A 20,000-nucleotide genomic window follows, 5' to 3' on the forward strand; every position below is an offset into this window, starting at 1 on the left:
ACTCCAAAACCGGTAGAGTGTTCCTATTATTTTGTTGTCGTCACAGCAGCCCATATCATTTTCGACAAATGTGAAGCCCAGCGGGCAGTTTTTGAATTTTTCTATGATGTTGAACCTAGAGGTGAGGGTATTATGTGTCTCTATGGAGTCGACGTTCTCGACTTTGGTATGGATAAATTTGTGACGGATAGATGTCGAGTGTTGTGTGTTACCCATGACGCCAGTTTGGCAAAATTCTGAAAGACTTATGCATACCCAAAGGAAAGTTAGATTTTTTAAATGAAACCACTGGGATTTTGATATCCCATCCACATGGGACATGTAAACGAATATCTGTAGGAGAATTTTAATCACGTGAAATGTATTGCACAGGCAAATACTGCTTCCATCAAATTAAAAAAAGGTAGGCAGATTCGATTCTCTGGTTGTCAAGATATGACGGACATTGTAAAACAAATAAATGACCAGCTCATGGATGACAAACCTGTCATAGGCTACGTCGAGTCTGATGAAACAGAGACCCTAGGTTACTTTGTGACGTCACTCTGTGTCATCATTCAAACATTGCTGTAGAATGTGGATTGAAAGGTCGTCGATTTGAGTCATCTTTCTATGATTTCAATAATAGTTGGTGGCGGCTTCCTCCCGGCATAGAACTTGTTACAGAAAACGGAAAACGCTTCACCGTTCCTCATGGTCCCGCTGTTGCAAACGATAATATAGCAATGGAACTATTCATAAAGGGCACTATTAATATTATTAATAGGTCAGATGCATTACTTCGTGATTACAAGAGAAATAAAACCTTTGGATTAACCGAATTGACAAACTGTTTCTCTTACCTAACATACAACATGGCATCATGTCCAGGAAGTAGCGGTGGAGTCGTTTTTGAAAATATGATACCGAAGTTTTCATTTTTCGACACCTGTCATCATTTTGGTAGTTTGGGAGATTATAACAGGAGTATATTTTTGGACAATGGAATGAAATGGCCACACTGTTTGCCATTAGCAGAGGATGACTGGGAATTTCATAATGTGAAGTTGATACGTCCTCATCCTTTGCATCTGCTGGACAGGATTGAAAAAGGATAAATATTGACGTCATTCAGCTCTTTCTTGTTTTTAGTTTTTAGCCAGCCATTTTTACGGGCAGTTTTCCCAAACCTATAATGATCAGACTATAAATGTCAAGGTTAAACGATGTTTTGTGTGTTGGTAAATTATATCCAGCTGGCGGATGTTGTGAGTTAAAAAACAAAAAACATCCCATGCCAGTGCAGTCTGCTCTGTATTATAAGTTTCTTGTGTTTGTTTGTTTTTGGTTAAATAGTTGATTCTTCTGCTGTTCCTAATGTTATTCCAGCGGCGTGGCATGCTTACAGTATAAAGTGGTGCCAGACGAAAATGACTTACACATGCTACATGTGTAAATATAAAAGAAAGAAAAAAAAAACTTACATACTTGTAAAGTAAATTTGCATGGTGATGTTTCTATTCCTGCAAATCTTTTCAATAGTTTTGTTTATATAAATCACGAACGAATATATTGATTGGAGTTTGGACACTGAGGGAAATGGCTAAAGGGACACATGCAGACATTGAATGTCAATCGAACAAAGGTAATTTCAAAACTTACAAAGCGTAAGAATGTAAACAGACCATGGCCTATTAAAAGAGTACTGTAGTTACGTCATGAAACAGCCCCATTCCACTTCGGAAATCAAACATGACACCATACAAGATCTCTCTCTCTCTCTCTCTCTCTCTCTCTCTCTCTCTCTCTCTCTCTCTCTCTCTCTCTCTCTCTCTCTCTCTATCTATCTATCTATCTATCTATCTACATATCTGTGTGTGTGTGTGTGTGTGTGTGTGTGTATGTGTGATGAACGCGCACGCACACACACACACAAAGTCAAACACGCATATTCACGCGAAGATCATGCATTTAGCATATAGCATCACTATCAAGAAATGTTTGACTCAACTCGTTCACATTCCTTCATATCAATTTTTGCAGCATTAATAATAATAATCATGATGATGATGATGATGATGATGATGATGATGATGATGATCATGATGATGATAATAATGATAATAATAATAATAATAATAATAATAATAATAATAATAATAATAATAATAATAATAATAATAATATAATAATAATAATAAATTAATATATACAATAATCACGACACAGAGAGAGAAACAAATGAACTTGTTAATAATCGTGATTTCGATAATAATAAAGATGGTCGAAGTTACCATACTATGATTAGGACGTAAATGACCAACATTAGCTATTTTTCCCTAGTCCAACAGAGTTGGAGCAAAAATTCCTCGGCACCTGAGGCGGGTTTTTTCTCGTATGTGAAGATGGTAAAAATTCGAGCCAGGTATTCAATCTGGCAACATTATAGTACATAATAGTAATAGATCAGTAAAATTAGGTGCCCCAAACGTAAACAATAACAAGTTACTAGTGATTTCCGTTAGGGACCGGAATAATTTACGCACAATATAGGTCTCCCAATTTTGTAGTTTGAGTTGTAGGCAATACACTTTCAGTATTGAAAATATGTTTACATAAAATCTAACAGTTGCAGAAATAATAATATAAGGCTAAATTATTATAAAAATCAGGATCCGAATAATTCTCGTTTTGTTCACACCAGCGCAATAATTTGCTCTGGTCTAAAAATAGATAGACTGTAACTTTTGATAAATTTTACCTTTTGTTCCATAAAATATCCATATCTAGACATTATTTGATGCATGATCGAGTATTTATGAATATGTTTTTCTTTTGCCACCTAACAGCCAAATTTTAAAGGTTACTTTTTTCTATAATTTACATTGGAACGTGAGCTGTCAAGACAGGAACATGTGGTTTGCCACGTGCTTCTAGACCTTGTTTACGTCTGGGGCACCTAATTTTACTGCTCTATATGTGTTTCTTTTGCCACCTAACAGCCAAATTATAAAGGTTATTTTTTTTTCTATTATTTACATTGGAACGTGAGCTGTTAAGACAGGAACATGTGGTTTGCCATGTGCTTCTTGACCTTTGTTTACGTTTTGGGTACCTAATTTTACTGCTCTATAGCCTTAGGAGCAAGCAAAGATCCGCACCTTGGAATCGTTTGAGTGGGGAAATCCAGTCACTCGCTCAGCCATAGTACACAGTCGCTGACGACAGTCATCAACGGACTGTGTGAAACGGGAGAAAAGCGTGGGTAGAAGGCGTTGTGACAGAAAGGGAGTCTGTTTCGCACTGTTGATAAAAGGCGATATATACCATTTCTCAGTTTTATATATTTTAAAAAATGCTGTTATCCATTTTTAAAACATGGATGTGGTGCCAGGCACCATTTGAACCAATAGAGCCACGCCCCTGTGTTATTCTCAGTTCAGTGTACGAGTTTTCTAGCCAACTTTTTAAATACCTGGTAGGTACGAGTTTTCCAATGTACTGCAGTTAAATATAAGGACTGTTCCTAGCATCGCCTTGTTTAGTTTGTGATAACAAGGATGTTTATTTTAATGCGCTCATGAAATAATTAGGTCAATAAACGCCAGTAAAAGGGAAGAAAAAGGGATGGTAAAAAAATCATATAATTACGATTAAAGTACGTGCCCAAGAAAAGGTTAGACAATGGGAAAATGGTTCAAATAAGGATCAAATCTAGATTCCAAGAGTATACAATAAGTGTACTTTGAGATCATCTAGACGTCTCATCCAGACACCAGCACAGGATCCCATTGTTAGAAATACACTCAAATGTTTACAAGATATGTTCAAAACTAAAAACACAAATATCATTACATTACAAATTACAGAGAGATATATTTAAAATCATATCCCAAGGCTCAAAGCGGGATTCGAAACCTGGACCTTCTGATCTGAAGGCGATTGTCTATCTTACATTAAGACCACATTGATGCATTACATAAAATTCTGTCTCTTGGTTTTGTAAAACGTTTAATTATTCCTGTCAGCCAGTTTGCAATATGACAATTCGATATATCTATTTACTGTCTCTCTGCAATTCAATGGATGCCATTTGCTTTGCACGGATTTTTAATGATTGAATTAGATAAAACTTAAACCTTGATTGATACAGACTTGTGGTTACTAAGATGATTTATTCATTCCATTTAAAATAGGAATTAGTTAATTATTCAGTGTTTTCTAACATAGTAGCTGGTTTTGTATGCCATACCCAAATGGACGAGACCATGTACGCTTGTAAACACGAATAACAGGCAAGACGTGTCGTTTTGTGCTCTTGGGTCTTGTGTATTCTGAAATTTTGTGATTTCGATACATTTATACCTGGACATTTTTACTTCGTTGTGCTTGTAAGAACGTACTGTTTCTTATTGTATAGTTTTTATCAACTCTTAAGAAAGGATTCCAAATCTACAATTCAGTATTTTATCATGGAAACCGTTAAACATCTTTATAAAGTTCTCTGAATGGAGTCGAAAAAAAATTCGTCGTTCTACGGAATATTCGTAGAAGTAGGCATGTCTGGCTTAGTATCACAAAGAGACAACGACCACGTTTTTGAATAAAAGCATTTATTCAGTTGATTCAAATAATTGACATTTTTCTATTAAGCCAGCATCTAGTCTAGGCGACTATGTGTACTGCTGTGTTTTCTTGCCCTTAAAACTACCAGATCTTGCATTTAAATAGCGCAAAATCCAATTGAGTGTTCAAACGTGCAACAATGGTTCCCAAATCCAACAGCAAAACTTTCTTAACACGTAGGAGTAGGACGAGACATGACGCCAGTAAGACTATATGATTACAATTTTCCCCCCGACAGAGACAACGCAACGCTGTTTCACTGTTATGGCGTTTTACACGTTTTACACATGAGTACGGTGAGAGTGAGAGAAATTGAGTAAAGAGCCTTTTCTTACTTGTATTTTTGTTAGGTCAGTTATGTAAGAAAATGCACCCTAAGTATGTTTATCCTGTTGTATTAATGCTCATTGTAAGGAATTTCATTTATCCATGTTGATGATTCTGGTGGCCAAGACATGCATTTCATTATTATTATTATTATTATGATCATTAAGAGTATTATTATTATTATTATTATTATTATATTATTCTTGTTGCTGTTGTCATTATTATTATTATTCTTATTATTATTATTATTAATATTCCTTGTAAAGCGCTTTGAGCACATTTAGTGGATATTGCGCTATATAAAAGCTCTATTTTATTATTATTATTATTATTATACTTTATTGACAATGTAGTATTGAAATAATAAACACAGATTTAAAACGACTGGTCACCTATGTGAAAACCTTGTCATTTCTTGTCCAAAAAGCAACCGTTGAATGTGTGAACTCGTGAAATATAAAATTAAAAATAATTCCGCATTGTTTGTGTGCATGTGTGTGTGTGTGTGTGAGAGAGAGTTCGAGAGAGAGTTCGAGAGAGAGAGAGAGAGAGAGAGAGAGAGAGAGAGAAGAGAGAGAGAGAGAGAGAGAGAGAGAGAGAGAGAGAGAGAGAGAGAGAGAGAGAGAGAGAGAGAGAGAGAGAGAGAGAGAGAGAGAGAGAGAGAGAGAGAGAGAGAGAGAGAGAGAGAGAGAGAGAGAGAGAGAGAGAGAGAGAGAGAGAGAGAGAGAGAGAGAGAGAGAGAGAGAGAGAGAGAGAGAGAGAGAGAGAGAGAGAGAGAGAGAGAGAGAGAGAGAGAGAGAGAGAGAGAGAGAGAGAGAGAGAGAGAGAGAGAGAGAGAGAGAGAGAGAGAGAGAGAGAGAGAGAGAGAGAGAGAGAGAGAGAGAGAGAGAGAGAGAGAGAGAGAGAGAGAAGAGAGAGAGAGAGAGAGAGAGAGAGAGAGAGAGAGAGAGAGAGAGAGAGAGAGAGAGAGAGAGAGAGAGAGAGAGAGAGAGAGAGAGAGAGAGAGAGAGAGAGAGAGAGAGAGAGAGAGAGGGAGTGAAAAGGCGGAAGGTATTCCACCATTTATATTGTGTTAGATGTTCAAATGTGAGAACATATTATATGAGACGGTTTGGTATTTTTTAAAACTAAATGTGCCTAAATGAGCCAGTTAGTAGTCCTTCAGAGGATGGAGCCGGAGTTGTTTATCCCGGTTTCTATAACATTAAACGCTCAGCAGCAATTGCTTGCTACCCTTTTGATAGGACGCTAGTCTATCGCAAAGTAATTTACAGAAGATCTAACAGACCCAGCTACCCAATCGCTGATGTATGGAGCGGGGAGGGGTCAGAAAAATAAAAATCTCGAGTTCACCCGGGCTCGATCGAGGCCCTTTGCTATTATTCCGCCTCTCTCATTGGCTATCATCATTTCTTAGTAATACGTAATCGTTAAATAATGCTTTGAATTTGAAGGGGTTGAATAACAATTTTATTTAACGATTGCAGAATATTTTCGCATATTTTATTCGGGTGAAATAAGCTGTAAAAGATAGCTGATTGGCAAGTATAAATAATCTTTTGGTGCGCATGAATACAAATCCAACTTTTTTTCTTTTTTTTTGAGGGGGGTGAAATTGTCATTCAAAAAGATGGAGATCGGTCACGAAATATCTATATATCACACATGGAGGGGGTGGAATAAACGTATTCTTTCATTTATTTGTATTCATCAAACTCGCTATATTTTTATCGTTTAACACATCCTCGCAGGTTTGTAGTGTTATTGGACACGATAAAAATAACTCGTTTAATAAATAGAAAGAAATGAAAGAATCGTATATTATTCTTATTCTGTATTTTTAAAAAAAATTAAAGTTTGGAACATACACCCAGTCAGTTTTTTTTTTATCAATAAAAGCCAAGTGCAATTGGGTGTAGGCTTCTGCATAAATAACTTTTTAAAAATTTTGACCCGTCGCTTCAATATAAAGCATAATGTAAATTGAAAAAAAAACAAAAAACAACTTGAGATTTGTAAAAACCCAAAATTATCGGAACTAGAAATTAGAAATATAATTTTTTTGTTTTTTTGACCATGTAGAAAACGAACTCTCCCCATTAGAGGCATCTTCTTTAAGTCAAATTGCACGATTTAAAACTCACTCACCCGAAGACCGACTGTATCCGTAGTTTACTTTTACCCCATTCCTCTTTACTACATTTTTCTGAGACAAATTATAGGCGTAGTATCAAAGCTAATGTTCTTAATGTTGACATATTAATGGTAGTTGAGTAAAACTATCTTTGCACATGCTCATTTTAATACATTTTTTTTTCCAATTTTGAAAAGTAGCAAAGATCTCTAGGATTGAGCGAGTTAAAAGCTTACAGAGTTGAATTTTTCATCATCCGCCTCAACCAAACATCATACGGTGTTCATTGAAACAAAATCAGGCTTTTCCAACCTGCAACAAAATATCCGACTACCCGACCTCCCCGGACACCCTGCATCATACCATTTTGTGGCAGTTGGAACAATGAAAAAAATATGATTGGCAGTGATAGGGTGCCAGGCAGAGCCCAAGGAAAACATAATAATAATAATAATAATAATAATAATAATAATAATAATAATAATAATAATAATAATAAAATTAAAAATAATATAAAAGTTTTGCGGCTATGTTGTCTTGTAACACGACACTTGCCTTGCAACTGGAAGATCAAGGGTTCGAATCCCGTTATAAGCAGCACATTGTTGAGTCCTTATAAAATGAGTACCTGGCCGTTGTAACTATTGTCTTTATCCGGAAATTATAATATCACCTAACAGGCGTCACATGTCGTCCTCCGTACTAATTGTCACTTAACCAGTGGAAATGCGCTGTATAAATGTTATGTTTATGTATTCAACAGATACTCATCACTGTGCCATTTTCCCCGGTGATGATCACAGCGGGGCAGCTCATCAGAGTTTCCAAGAATGTACACTGAATCCTGGTCATGGGAAATTCCTGACTGTTGAAGATTTCTTAAAAACAAAATTAACTGACATTTTCGAATCTAAAAGAGACAAAAGAACTTTCATAAATTATGTCAACAGGACAGTGAGGGTATTGACATCTTATACCAGTGAAAGTCGCCCCGATACATATTGCTACTCGAAAACACCGTACCCTTTTAAAGAATTTAGAGGGAGTGGTGTCTGGATGAGATATGGGACAGGTTTCTTGGACAAGGTGAGCTTTGGAGTCTCTGTTGTTGATAAGAGTAAACCATGTCCTTGTCTCGATTGCAAGATGTCTAAGGATCAAACTCCAAAACTGGTAGAGTGTTCCTATTATTTTGTTGTCGTCACAGCAGCCCATATCATTTTCGACAAATGTGAAGCCCAGCGGGCAGTTTTTGAATTTTTCTATGATGCTGAACCTAAAGGTGAGGGTATTATGTGTCTCTATGGGGTCGACGTTCTCGACATTGATATGGACAAGTTTGTGACGGATAGATGTCGAGTGTTGTGTGTTACCCATGACGCCAGTTTGGCAAAAATTCTGAAAGACTTATGCATACCCAAAGGAAAGTTAGATTTTTTAAATGAGACCACTGGGATTTTGATATCCCATCCACATGGGACATGTAAACGAATATCTGTAGGAGAATTTAATCACGTGAAATGTATTGCACAGGCAAATACTGCTTCCATCAAATTAAAAAAAGGTAGGCAGATTCGATTCTCTGGTTGTCAAGATATGACGGGCATTGTAAAACAGATAAATGACCAGCTCATGGATGACAAACCTGTCATAGGCTCCGTTGAGTCTGATGAAACAGAGACCCTTAGGTTACTTTGTGACGTCACTCTGTGTCATCATTCAAACATTGCTGTAGAATGTGGATTGAAAGGTCGTCGATTTGAGTCAGTTTTCTATGATTTCAATAATAGTTGGTGGCGGCTTCCTCCCGGCATAGAACTTGTTACAGAAAACGGAAAACGCTTCACCCTTCCTCTTGGTCCTGCTGTTGCAAATGATAATATAGCAATGGAACTATTGATAAAGGGCACTATTAATATTTATAGGGCAAATTCATTACTTCGTGATTACAAGAGAAATAAAACCTTTGGATTAACCGAATTCACAAACTGTTTCTCTTACATAACATACAACATGGCGTCATGTCCAGGAAGTAGCGGTGGAATTGTTTTTGAAAATATGATACCAAAGTTTTCATTGTTCGACACCTGTCATCATTTTGGTAGTTTGGGAGATTATAACAGGAGTATATTTTTGGACAATGGAATGAAATGGCCACACTGCTTGCCATTAGCAGAGGATGACTGGGAAGTTCATAATGATACGTCCTCATCCTTTGCATCTGCTGGACAGGATTGAAAAAGGATAAAGGTTGACGTCACTCAGCTCTTTCTTGTTTTTAGCCAGCCATTTTTACGGGCAGTTTTCCCCAAATTGTAATGATCAAACTATAAATGTCAAGGTTAAACATTATTTTGTGTGTTGGTAAGTTATATCCAGCTGGCGGATGTTATGAGTTTAAAAAAAAACAAAAAAAACAAAACTAAGCATCAATAGCTTCCCCTGTCAGTGCAGTCTGCTCTGTCATTAAATGTTTTTTTGGGTTTTGCCTTTTTTTTTTTTTAATAGTTGATTCTTATTCTTATGCTGTTCCTAATGTTATTCTTAGTTCATTGTACTGTGTCTGTTCCAATTCCAACATCTCACTGTGATGATAGCCTCACATGTCCTTAACCAATTCACTGTCACAAAGTCCCAGGTTTGGAACTTTTTGCCAAGATGAGGGTCATTTAATTTGATCAAAATTTGAAGGCCGAGTCTTCTCACCAAATTCTTATATACAAGTTTTCCAGTGCACTGCATGTTGTGATGTTTTTTTTAAAAAACGAAGCATCAATAGTTTCCCCTGTTATTGCAGTCTGCTCTGTCATTAAATGTTTCTTGTTTTTTTTTGTTTTTTTATGTTTGTTTGTTTTTCTTGTATTTTTTAATAGTTGATTCTTAGGCTGTTCCCAATTTTATTCTCAGTTCAGTGTACTAGATTTCTAGCCAAATTTTTAAATAGGAGCTTTCTAGTGTACTGCAGTTAATTGGTTAAAATATATAAGGACTGTTCCTAGCATCGCCTTGTTTAGATTGTGATAACAAGGATGTTTATTTAATGCAGTGCATAACTGAGAGATAGTTTATAAGGGAAAAAAATCATCTCCCAAAACTGACTATACATGGCATCTGGCCAGGGCCTGGACAAAATCTAGTAATCTCATTCAAAGATAAAGACAGAAAGCAAGTTGTAAAACAGCTATAGGGGGATAGAAGATGCAGTAAGTACCTCCCTGCCCACTATGGGGGGGCAGAATCACCACCCAGTATATATGTGTGTGTGTGGTTTTTGTTTGTTTGTTTGTTGCTTTAGGTCTCTTCCAACACAATTGAGGTTATATGAGAGACCGCTGAAACAAAAAAACAAGCAATCTAACAAAAATAGTACAAATGTAAATCATAATCATAACCTAAAGATATCATAAGCTAAATTATAAATAACCAAGAACAAACAGGCAGAAGATTTACAGAAAAAAAAATATCCCCTGTCAAAAATACAATCACAAACCAAAGAAGCAGGATAGGCTAGTAAAGAGAAGAAGAAACGACATCACTATCGGATCGTACACCCATGCGAACATCATAGGTATATGATTCAAGGGTGATGCTCCCATCCAACCACCCGCTGTGTGTGTGTGGGTGTGCATATTTATTAATTTGTTTATTTATTATTTGTTATTGCCATTGTGAAGCGCTATTGAGCATTGTAAATGGATAATGGTGCTATATAAATTTCCCATTACTTTACATAAAATTACGCCCAGAAATTTTATGGTGATGTGTTATGTCTTAAGTTGATTTTGTATATAAGTTTCATTTGTTTTGCTTCTATGATTAAATTATATTCAGTTTTCTTTGTCATTTTTGTGGGCTTGTTGATTTTGGGTCAAAATCAGTAACATTCCCCCCTGCGCCTTCCCCCCTAAATGAAACAAACAATTATGAATACAGTGAAATCCTGATAGAGACAATACCGCTGGATTAGAAATATTGGTCGACTTTATCCATTATCAATGGAACAACCACACTTGGATAAGGAACGGAACAATTTTGAATCAACAAGAGGTGATAACTTTAAACAGAAGGTGACTTTTTAAAGAGTGTTTACTTTATACAGATTCTACTGTATCTAAACCATTCTATACTGCCATTTAGAGGTGGTAAGTCACATATAAAATTTAGGCATTTAGACATTTTTATTTTTACGAAAAAATTTTTTTTTTTTTTAAAGTGTGAGAAAGTGATTCCACATACCATGGAATCCACGGTACAGTCAACACCATTGAAGTCAACTTCTGCTTCAAGTCAACAACACCCCTTGTTGGTCCCAAAATTTTCTGTTCTTCATCCAAGTGTGTTTTATTGATAATGGGTAAAGTCAACTTTGCTCTAAGTGAACCAGTCTTTATGGTCTGGCAGTGTTAATTGAGCTTTCATATAGCGCAATATCTACTGAACGTGCTCAAAGCACTTTACAAGGGGTCCCTGGCCAACAGCAACACTTAACTCTTAGGACGGGAAATGACGCCTGTTAGGTGGTATCACAATTTTTTCGGACAGAGACAACATTGTTAACGGCCAGGTAATCATTTTACACCTGAGTACGGTGAGAGAATGTGAGTATAGAGCCTTTTCCCTGGACTCAACTATGCGCCGAGCAAGGCTCGAACCCAGGACCTTCCAATCCGAAAGTTATACCACTAGCTGAACATGTTGGCTTTATTGGGATTCCACCGTACTTGTGTCTATAAATCCCATTTCTATTTTTAGTATCGAAATCACTCTGACATGATACGATTTTTTAAAGTGGTGGGTCACATAGAGGACGAGACATGACGTCTTCAAGTCAGACCAGCCCTAATTTTACTCCAGAGTAGGGTGAAAGAATGTGAGTAAGGAGCTCAACTTGGTACCATCTGGACTCAAACCAGGGACATAAGGTCAAAAGCCAAATGTTATTACTCAACAAATACAACCTACATAACATATGAAGCATCCATAATATGTACTGAGGAATGGAATGATTAAGGCCGGTAGGGGTGACTGAGACCAGCCCCCAAATATGCCCCCCCCCCCCCCCTCCCTCCAACCCGAGATTGAAAATTACTAAACAAATATGGTAAAATTTATTACATTTCACCCTTACCCACACATTAGAAAAAAGAACATCAATCAGACAGGTTATTTCAATGTGTAAGAGTGTTAACTTTATACAGATTCTACTGTATCTAAATCATTCTATACTGCCACCATATATCTAAGACCACTTTTTAAAACATCTTTACGCGGCTGGTGAAGCCGGAAGACAGGAGGTGGAAGGATTGATGTCACATGCTCTGGTGTCTCAAGCATCCAAAATCCTGGGGCAGAGGTGTCCCATTTTGTCGATGTTGGCGTGGATGATGGAGGATAAAACTTGAATGTGAGATCCATCGCATTCTGAGGAAAAAGATACCAAACAAAATAATAATAATAATAATAATAATAATAATAATAATAATAATAATAATAATAATAATAATAATAATAATAATAATAATAATAATAATAATAATAATAATAATAATAATATAAAAATGATATAATAATAATAATAATAAAATAATAATAATAATAATAATAATAATAATAATAATAATAATAATAATATAATAATAATAATAATAATAATAATAATAATAATAATAATAATAATAGGGACCGATCTCGGAGTTGGCTAAAAGAAATCCGCTTTATTACAGTACAGCCAAATACATGCATGTTTTTTTGTAAGGTGCCGGCCTAACGACAACCATTACACTTTTTTAGGTTACGGCTGGATAAAGGATATACGTTAAAATACTGCTTTTAACACCTTTATATATCAGCTATGGCAAAGCTGGCAAAGGCCAGGACAAAACCAAGTAATCCCTATCCAAGACAAAGACAGAAAGCAACTCAGAAACAGATATAAGGGGATAGAAGACACAGCACTTGAGTACGGTGAGAGAATGTGAGTAAAGAGCCTTTTCCAAGGACTCAACTATGCACAGAGCGAGGATTGAACCCAGGACATTCCGATCCGAAAGCGAGTGTCATAGCACAAGACCACATAGCTACACAAACTGAAAATGTGAGCTTTTTTATAGCACAATATCCACTACACTTGCTAAAAGTGCTGTACAAGGGGTTCCTAGCCAACAGCAACACTTAACCAGTAGGACGAGACACTACGCCTGTTCGGCAATATTACAATTTTTTCTGACAGAGACAACGCTGTTAAAGGCCAGGTACTCATTTTACAACTGAGAAGGGTGAGAGAATGTGAGTAAATAGCCTTATCCAAGGACTCAACTATGCACTGCTCAAAGCAGGACTCGAACCTTGAACCTTGCAATCCGAAGAATGGTATAAGATTACTAGACCACATAGCCACGCAGAACATACTTACTTCTCATTTTGATCTCTGACTCAAACTCTGATGGAGGGTTTTCCTGATAAAACAAAACATTAAAATAAAAATTAAATAAAATGCAGTAAAATGAAATTTATTTATTTTTTAAAATAGTATCATGTAACTTTGTAAAAAGGTTTTATAATGCGGGATAGAAGATAGAACACTCGTCCTTAAAAAAACAAAACAAGACCAATTTCCATTATCAAGGCATATATAATGAAGAAAAAGTGGTATTTAGAAAATCCTAGCATAATTTTTTTCATGGGTCAAACAGATGTAACTATCATTATAACAATCAAAGACAAAACTGAAGTTGGCATCTCCTTGCACACATATTATATATACAACTCTAGATTAAAAATAACAATCTGAAAACATGTGAATGATATAGCAAGACAGAAAGAATAAAACAAAAGAAAATCAGACTTCCTCAAATTTTTTTAGTTGTTTTCTTTCCTTTCTGCTTTGTCTGGCATTGTATCACAGGACTAGTTCAAATGTATATAAAAAATGTACCGTGCGTTTTTCATTACCAAGTTGGACACGTTCCTGAAAGGGCACTGTGTCATTACCAAGTTGGGCACTGTGTCATTTTCATTACCAACTTGCACACGTTCCTGAAAGGGTATTGTGTCAATACCAACTTGCACACGTTCCTGAAAGGGTACTGTGTCAATACCAACTTGCACAAGTTCCATAAAGGGTACTGTGTCAATACCAACTTGCAAAAGTTCCTGAAATGGTACGGGGCCTTTACCAACTGGCTCAAGTTCCTGAAAAGAAACTGTGCTATTACCAACTTGCTCAAAGTCCTGAAACTGAAAGGGTCCTGTGGCATTACCAACTTTCACAAGTTCCTGGGCCATTACCAACCTGCACAAGTTCCTGAAAGGGTACTGAGCCTTTACCACCTTGCGCAAGTTCCTGAAAGGGTACTGTGCCATTACCACCTTGAGCAAGTTCTTGAAAGGGTGCTGTGCCATTTACGGAGTATTACATCTTAATGATCATTAACTCTTTCCCACTGTGATTGAACCTCAGATTCTCGTGTGTTTACAATTTTGGACAGCAGAAATTGTTTGTTTGGTTTGGTTTTAGGGGTTTTACAGTTCTCGTGACTTTTAGGTCATTTCAACGCCAGTAAAAAAAAAAAACAAGATGTTAAAGGAAAAATTTCAGTGAAAAGCACAAAAGTAGAAAGTATGGCAAAGGGGACTGATTCCAATTGCAATCCATAAATGTGCCTAATTTGACAATAACAAAAATATTATTTAAAAAATAAGGTACCCTTTAGTCATCCCCAAGGGGATATTTGTCGTTAGGTTCTATCCCAGTGGAAAACAGGAATAACCGAGGCGTCGGACGCAGTGCAGCACTGCAAAGTGAGTTATGGCGAGGTGACTTGCTCAAGGCCACACAACGAGGTGGGTAGTCAAACTCAGTACCTTTTGGGTATGAAGCAAAGACCGTACTGCTGAGCCATGCTGATTAAAACTGCATATTTACCTTGATAAATTGCCAAATTGCTGAGAGAAGTAAGAAGCCTTCGTAAGGCGATACGAAGGGAAACAACTCTGAAGTATTGTATAATGGAGGTGGCAGTAACTGACCCTGAAATAAAATGTAAAAGAGTTATCTAATGTCCCTCACCTTTTCATTATCTAAATCATTTCATAATTAAAATGATTCACCGGTCATTCTTGGTAATCAAAATAATAAAGAGGTGAAATTCTCTTGAGACTAAATCTATTAGGAGTATTTTGACATAAACAGCATTTTATGACAATAAAATCAGTCATTTTACGAGTGTAGACATCAGGAAATCACAAAGGAATTGTCATTAACACGTGAAAGATCTACACAACCCTAAAGGAAAATGACACTTTAAAAAATAATAATCTTAAGAGCAGCAATTAAAATGATTCAATTATCAACATTGATCATTTGGATATTTAAGAAGTGAAAGTGTTTGTTATGAAATTCCTTATTAGTATGTCATAAACAGCATTTTATTCCACTAAAATTAGCCGTTTTACATATATGACAAAATCATGAATGAATAAAATCAATAGAAAAAAAAATATAATAAAACGAGAGATTTACTAAACACTGGCTAGATTTTATAATTACTCTAAAATACTAAGATAATTCTGAGGGGGAAAATCCCCCCCCCCCCCAAGACAGGAGTTTGGCAGCCCTGCATTCTCACTGACCTTTCCTAAACAAGCCACCATTTTGATAGCAGCCTCGTATTGTTTTGGCTGATTCCTCATACTGCGATCCCGCGATACCTCAAATGTGTTCATCAAAGTGCCCATGATAGAGCGCAGTACTGGTGACAAATAATACAAGAACACACAACCTGAAATAGAAAAAAAAACAAGGAAGGTGTTTAAAAAAATAATAAAAGTTACTAAAGAAAAAGAAAAAAAGAAAAAAAAAGAAAAAGAAAAATCCAACAAAAAAATAATAAAAGTTACTAAAGAAAAAGAAAAAAAGAAAAAAAAAAAAGAAAAAGAAAAATCCAACAAAAAAAAATAAAATAAAAGGTCCTCATCTGTACCATAGCCAAGCAGGCCTACTCGTGTAAAGTGTCTTGTATAAGCACTGTTACAATGCCTATAACCAGGTCCACATTGGCACCACTATCTAGCGGGCTGATATGTGTAAAGTGCCTTGTATAAATATGCACTCTTACAATCAGGGATGCCCTTTGCTACAATAAGCTGGTTTTCCTGCTTTAATCGGAAAAAAAAGGGACATCCCTTAAAAATCAGAACTGTGTGGTCTAGTGGTATGACACTCGCTATTGGATCGGAAGGTCCTGGTTTTGAGCCTCACTCGGCGCATAGTTGTGTCCTTGGAAAAGGCTATTTACTCACATTTTCTCAGCATACTCAGGTGTAAAAATCAGTACTTGGCTGTTAACAGAGTTGTCTCTGTCGGAAAAAAAATTGTAATATCGTCCAACAGGCATCATGTCTGGTTCTACATATTACATGTTGCTGTTGGTCAGGGACCCTATGTAAAGCGTTTTGAGAGCATTTAGTGGATATTGCGCTATAATATAAAAGCTCAAGTTTTTGTTTTGACATTTTAAAAAGTCTTTTATTACACCCCTATCTTATCTTTTTTTAAGGTTTATCATTTCCTTTGTTACATAAGCCCACATTAGAGATCATGATGAGTCAGTCAACCGTGTAATTATGAACAACTCTCAAAGCGATGACGTAGTTAGTTAGTTTGAGAGATAGAGAGAGAGAGAGAGAGAGAGAGAGAGAGAGAGAGAGAGAGAGAGAGAGAGAGAGAGAGAGAGAGAGAGAGAGAAGGAGAGAGAGAGAGAGAGAGAGAGAGAGAAAGAGAGAGAGAGAGGAGAGAGAGAGAGAGAGAAGAGAGAGAGAGGAGAGAGAGAGAGAGAGAGAGAGAGAGAGAGAGAGAAGAGAGAGAGAGAGAGAGAAACCGGGGTTGCCAATTCAAGAGGTAAAAATTTACTGAACTTTTACACAAACACATAGACCGACCCCTTTCTGAGTGCTACAGTAAAAAGACATCATGTACTTACTTTTTTCCCGTTTAGCAGGTGATTGGAACATACTGAATTCAGTAAATATATAGAAAATTGGCAACCTTGATAAAGGGGAGTGAATAAAACAACCCACCCCCTGACCCTCACACATGAGATCAAGTCAAAATAAGTGCAGACGGTTCTTTGTTGACATTTTCAATTCAATTCAATTTACTTTGTTTTCATTCTTCTTAATTTTGAAGGACTTCCCTTGTTTTATGAATGGTTTTGAATTAAAAAGGGTGTGTAATAATAAGATTAAATCACTCCACAACCTCGTGAAAATCTTGAGAATTATAATTGGTGTTTAAATCCCAATAAATGTGCTTTATCCTATGTTACCGCTATCATTTCTATGCGCCAGACTCTCAGTTTTAGGATAAATTATCCTTCTGAAGAAAATAATGGAAACAAAATATGTCCATAATTTTTCAAAACAACTTTATATTGGTGTCTTTTGGAGTTAAATGTTACAACAGTGACCTTTCAACACAGCCTTATTAAATATATATATATATATATATATCAATGAATGACACTCACTGAAACTGAATTCCTGGATGACATCCCAAAGAAATGACACTTCTTCCAGCTTTTTCCACACTAGGATGTCTCTGAAAACCAAGGCAATTAATGTGTAATTATATATATATATATATACGAGGGCTCTTTCATAATTAACCGAAAAATGCCTGTAAAATCCGCGTTTTTTATGCTATCAACAAAATTCTTGCACGTGTTCATACCTTGACTCGTCCTTCATTTCTCTACGTAACAGCCAAGTCTGTCGACACACTTCTGCCAACCTGCACCATGGAATAGATACCCTCTCGGAAGAAATTTCAGTCAAGGTTTTGTAGCCATTTCCGCACATGGTCAACAAGCTCTTCATCGACATCAAAGCGCTTTCCTGCCAGCTCACATTTCAGTGGCCCAAAGAGGTGATAATCAGATGGTGCGAGGTCTAGACTGTGAGGTGGGTGTAGCAAAATCTCCCATCCATATTTCTCTAGCCAACCTTGCGTCACTCGTGCTGTGTGGGGTGTAGCGTAGTCGTACTGCAAAATGACCCTGTTGGTCAACTGCCCTGGGCGCTTTCTGCGAATGGCCTCCCTAAGCTTGTCAAGAGTTTGGCAGTACCTTGCAGCATTGATTGTTTCTCCAGGTTGTAAGGTTTCGAACAGAATAACACCACGACTGTCCCAGAAAACAGTTCCCATTATTTTCTTTGCTGATCGCATGACTTTGAATTTCTTCGCGACAGGTGAGGATGGATGTTTCCATGTCATCGAATCTTGCTTTGTTTCTGGGGTGCAATGGTGCAACCAAGTCTCATCACCGGTGACTATGCTGTCAAGAAAAGTCACATCGTACCCTAGAAAGTCTCCGCCGGCGTTGGCAGTATGCCCGTGAACCCTGCGTGAGCTCTTGCTTCTTCTAAAAGTTCCCTGCAGATGTCCAATCTTTGTTCTTTATGATTGTCTCTCAATTGCTTAGGAACCCATCTTGCGCTGACTTTTCTGTAGCCAAGTTCATCAAATACAATTCTATGGGCAGAAGTTTCCGAAATTTCAAGACTGCTTGCGATTTCATGAAGTTTCAACCTCCTGTCTTGACGAATAAGCTCATCAACTCGCTTCACATTGTCTTCTGACATCGCAGTTATCGAACGCCCTCTCCCTTCCCTGTCTGTCAAGTCGGAATGGCCGGCTTCAAACAAATTACACCAGTGATGGACTTGTGTACGGCTTATAACATGCTCACCATATACACTCTGAAGTTTTTTATGAATTTCGGTAGGATTCAGACTTTTGGCGTTCAAAAAACGTATGACAGCTCTGATTTCCTCCTTTGACCAAGTTTCAAGGTGGGCCGCCATCTTTAAAATCGTCTAGAAATTCATTGTGCAAAATGATGCACTTCATAATTTCTGGGAATATCCGTAAGGAAATAAGGAATATCATGTCGTTTACAGAATTTAAAAATCTCCACTGGTTGCTGAGCAATGGGCATTTTTCGGTTATTTCTGAAAGAGCCCTCTTATATATATATATATATATATAATATATATATATATATAATATATATATATATATATATATATATATATATATATATATATATATATATATAATATAAATATTTCTTTTCTTTTTTTTCTTTTTTTTTTAACTCGGTCATCATGGTTGAAGTCTATACCCCATTTTTTATTTTATAAACATAACTTAAATGTACACCAGCCCTTAATCAAGTTTTATTTTAAAATGATGATGATGATGATGATGATGATGATGATGATGATGACGATAATAATGACGATGATGATGAAATTTTCGTGATGATAAGACACGGTTATCAACTCAGCTATTGACAAAAGCCATCTAGACAGACTACTACTACTAACCTCTCCGTGGTGACCTTCCTGAATTCTGGGTCAGGCCAGCAAACATCGTTGTAGAGGGAATCCTGGGTAAGAATGTCAACTATGACGCAGCCCAGGGTCCTGGCAGCGCTCTCACTCATCACTCGCTGATGATTGCTGTTACCATCCATGCCGTTATTGTTGTCATTGGTTGATGTGATTGACGAAGATGAAGAAGATGGTAGTGATGGGACTGCTGTTGATGTGGAAGGAGCCGGTACTTGCTGTGATGTAGATACAATTAACACTTAGATAACCATGCCTCTCGGTCAGTCCAGTCCTCGTAATGTATAGAATAGCCGTGACTGGTTAACATAGCAAATTACACAGGTTTTACTATCTATGGTATGTTTCTAAGTAAAATACCCACTGTTCTACCGCTTGATAAATAGAACCGACACAGAAAACTTTGTGTTTACTTAAACGTTTATAATATGATCGAAAAAATTGTGTGACAACTAGTCACCCATTAGGCAGTATAAAAAAAACAAACAACACTTAGAGAGAGGTCGATTTCATTCATGTTTTT

The 20,000-nt window shown here is 36.7% G+C and overlaps 2 protein-coding genes across 2 annotated transcripts in view; one reads left to right on the forward strand and one right to left on the reverse strand.

The window, feature by feature from the left end:
- Positions 1-10,909, forward strand: part of LOC144979902 (uncharacterized) — a 27,890-nt gene extending 16,981 nt beyond the window's left edge. The window contains exon 2 of the mRNA XM_078927165.1: positions 7,830-10,909. Coding sequence (XP_078783291.1) covers positions 7,830-9,304 — 1,475 coding nt within the window. The 3' untranslated portion in view covers positions 9,305-10,909. The remainder of the gene's footprint in view (positions 1-7,829) is intronic.
- A 1,323-nt stretch (positions 10,910-12,232) lies between these two features.
- LOC144979900 (integrator complex subunit 5-like) overlaps positions 12,233-20,000 on the reverse strand; it is a 37,452-nt gene continuing 29,684 nt past the window's right edge. Inside the window, exons 18-23 of the mRNA XM_078927162.1 lie at positions 19,454-19,695; positions 17,593-17,663; positions 15,698-15,846; positions 14,991-15,095; positions 13,479-13,521; positions 12,233-12,487 (exon numbers count right to left, since the gene is read on the reverse strand). Coding sequence (XP_078783288.1) covers positions 12,393-12,487; positions 13,479-13,521; positions 14,991-15,095; positions 15,698-15,846; positions 17,593-17,663; positions 19,454-19,695 — 705 coding nt within the window. The 3' untranslated portion in view covers positions 12,233-12,392. The remainder of the gene's footprint in view (positions 12,488-13,478; positions 13,522-14,990; positions 15,096-15,697; positions 15,847-17,592; positions 17,664-19,453; positions 19,696-20,000) is intronic.

The sequence above is a fragment of the Berghia stephanieae genome, chromosome 9 (genome assembly GCF_034508935.2).
Source record: "Berghia stephanieae isolate SIO BIC M18660-M18661 chromosome 9, UCSD_Bste_1.3, whole genome shotgun sequence".
In the NCBI taxonomy this organism is placed as follows: domain Eukaryota; kingdom Metazoa; phylum Mollusca; class Gastropoda; order Nudibranchia; family Aeolidiidae; genus Berghia; species Berghia stephanieae.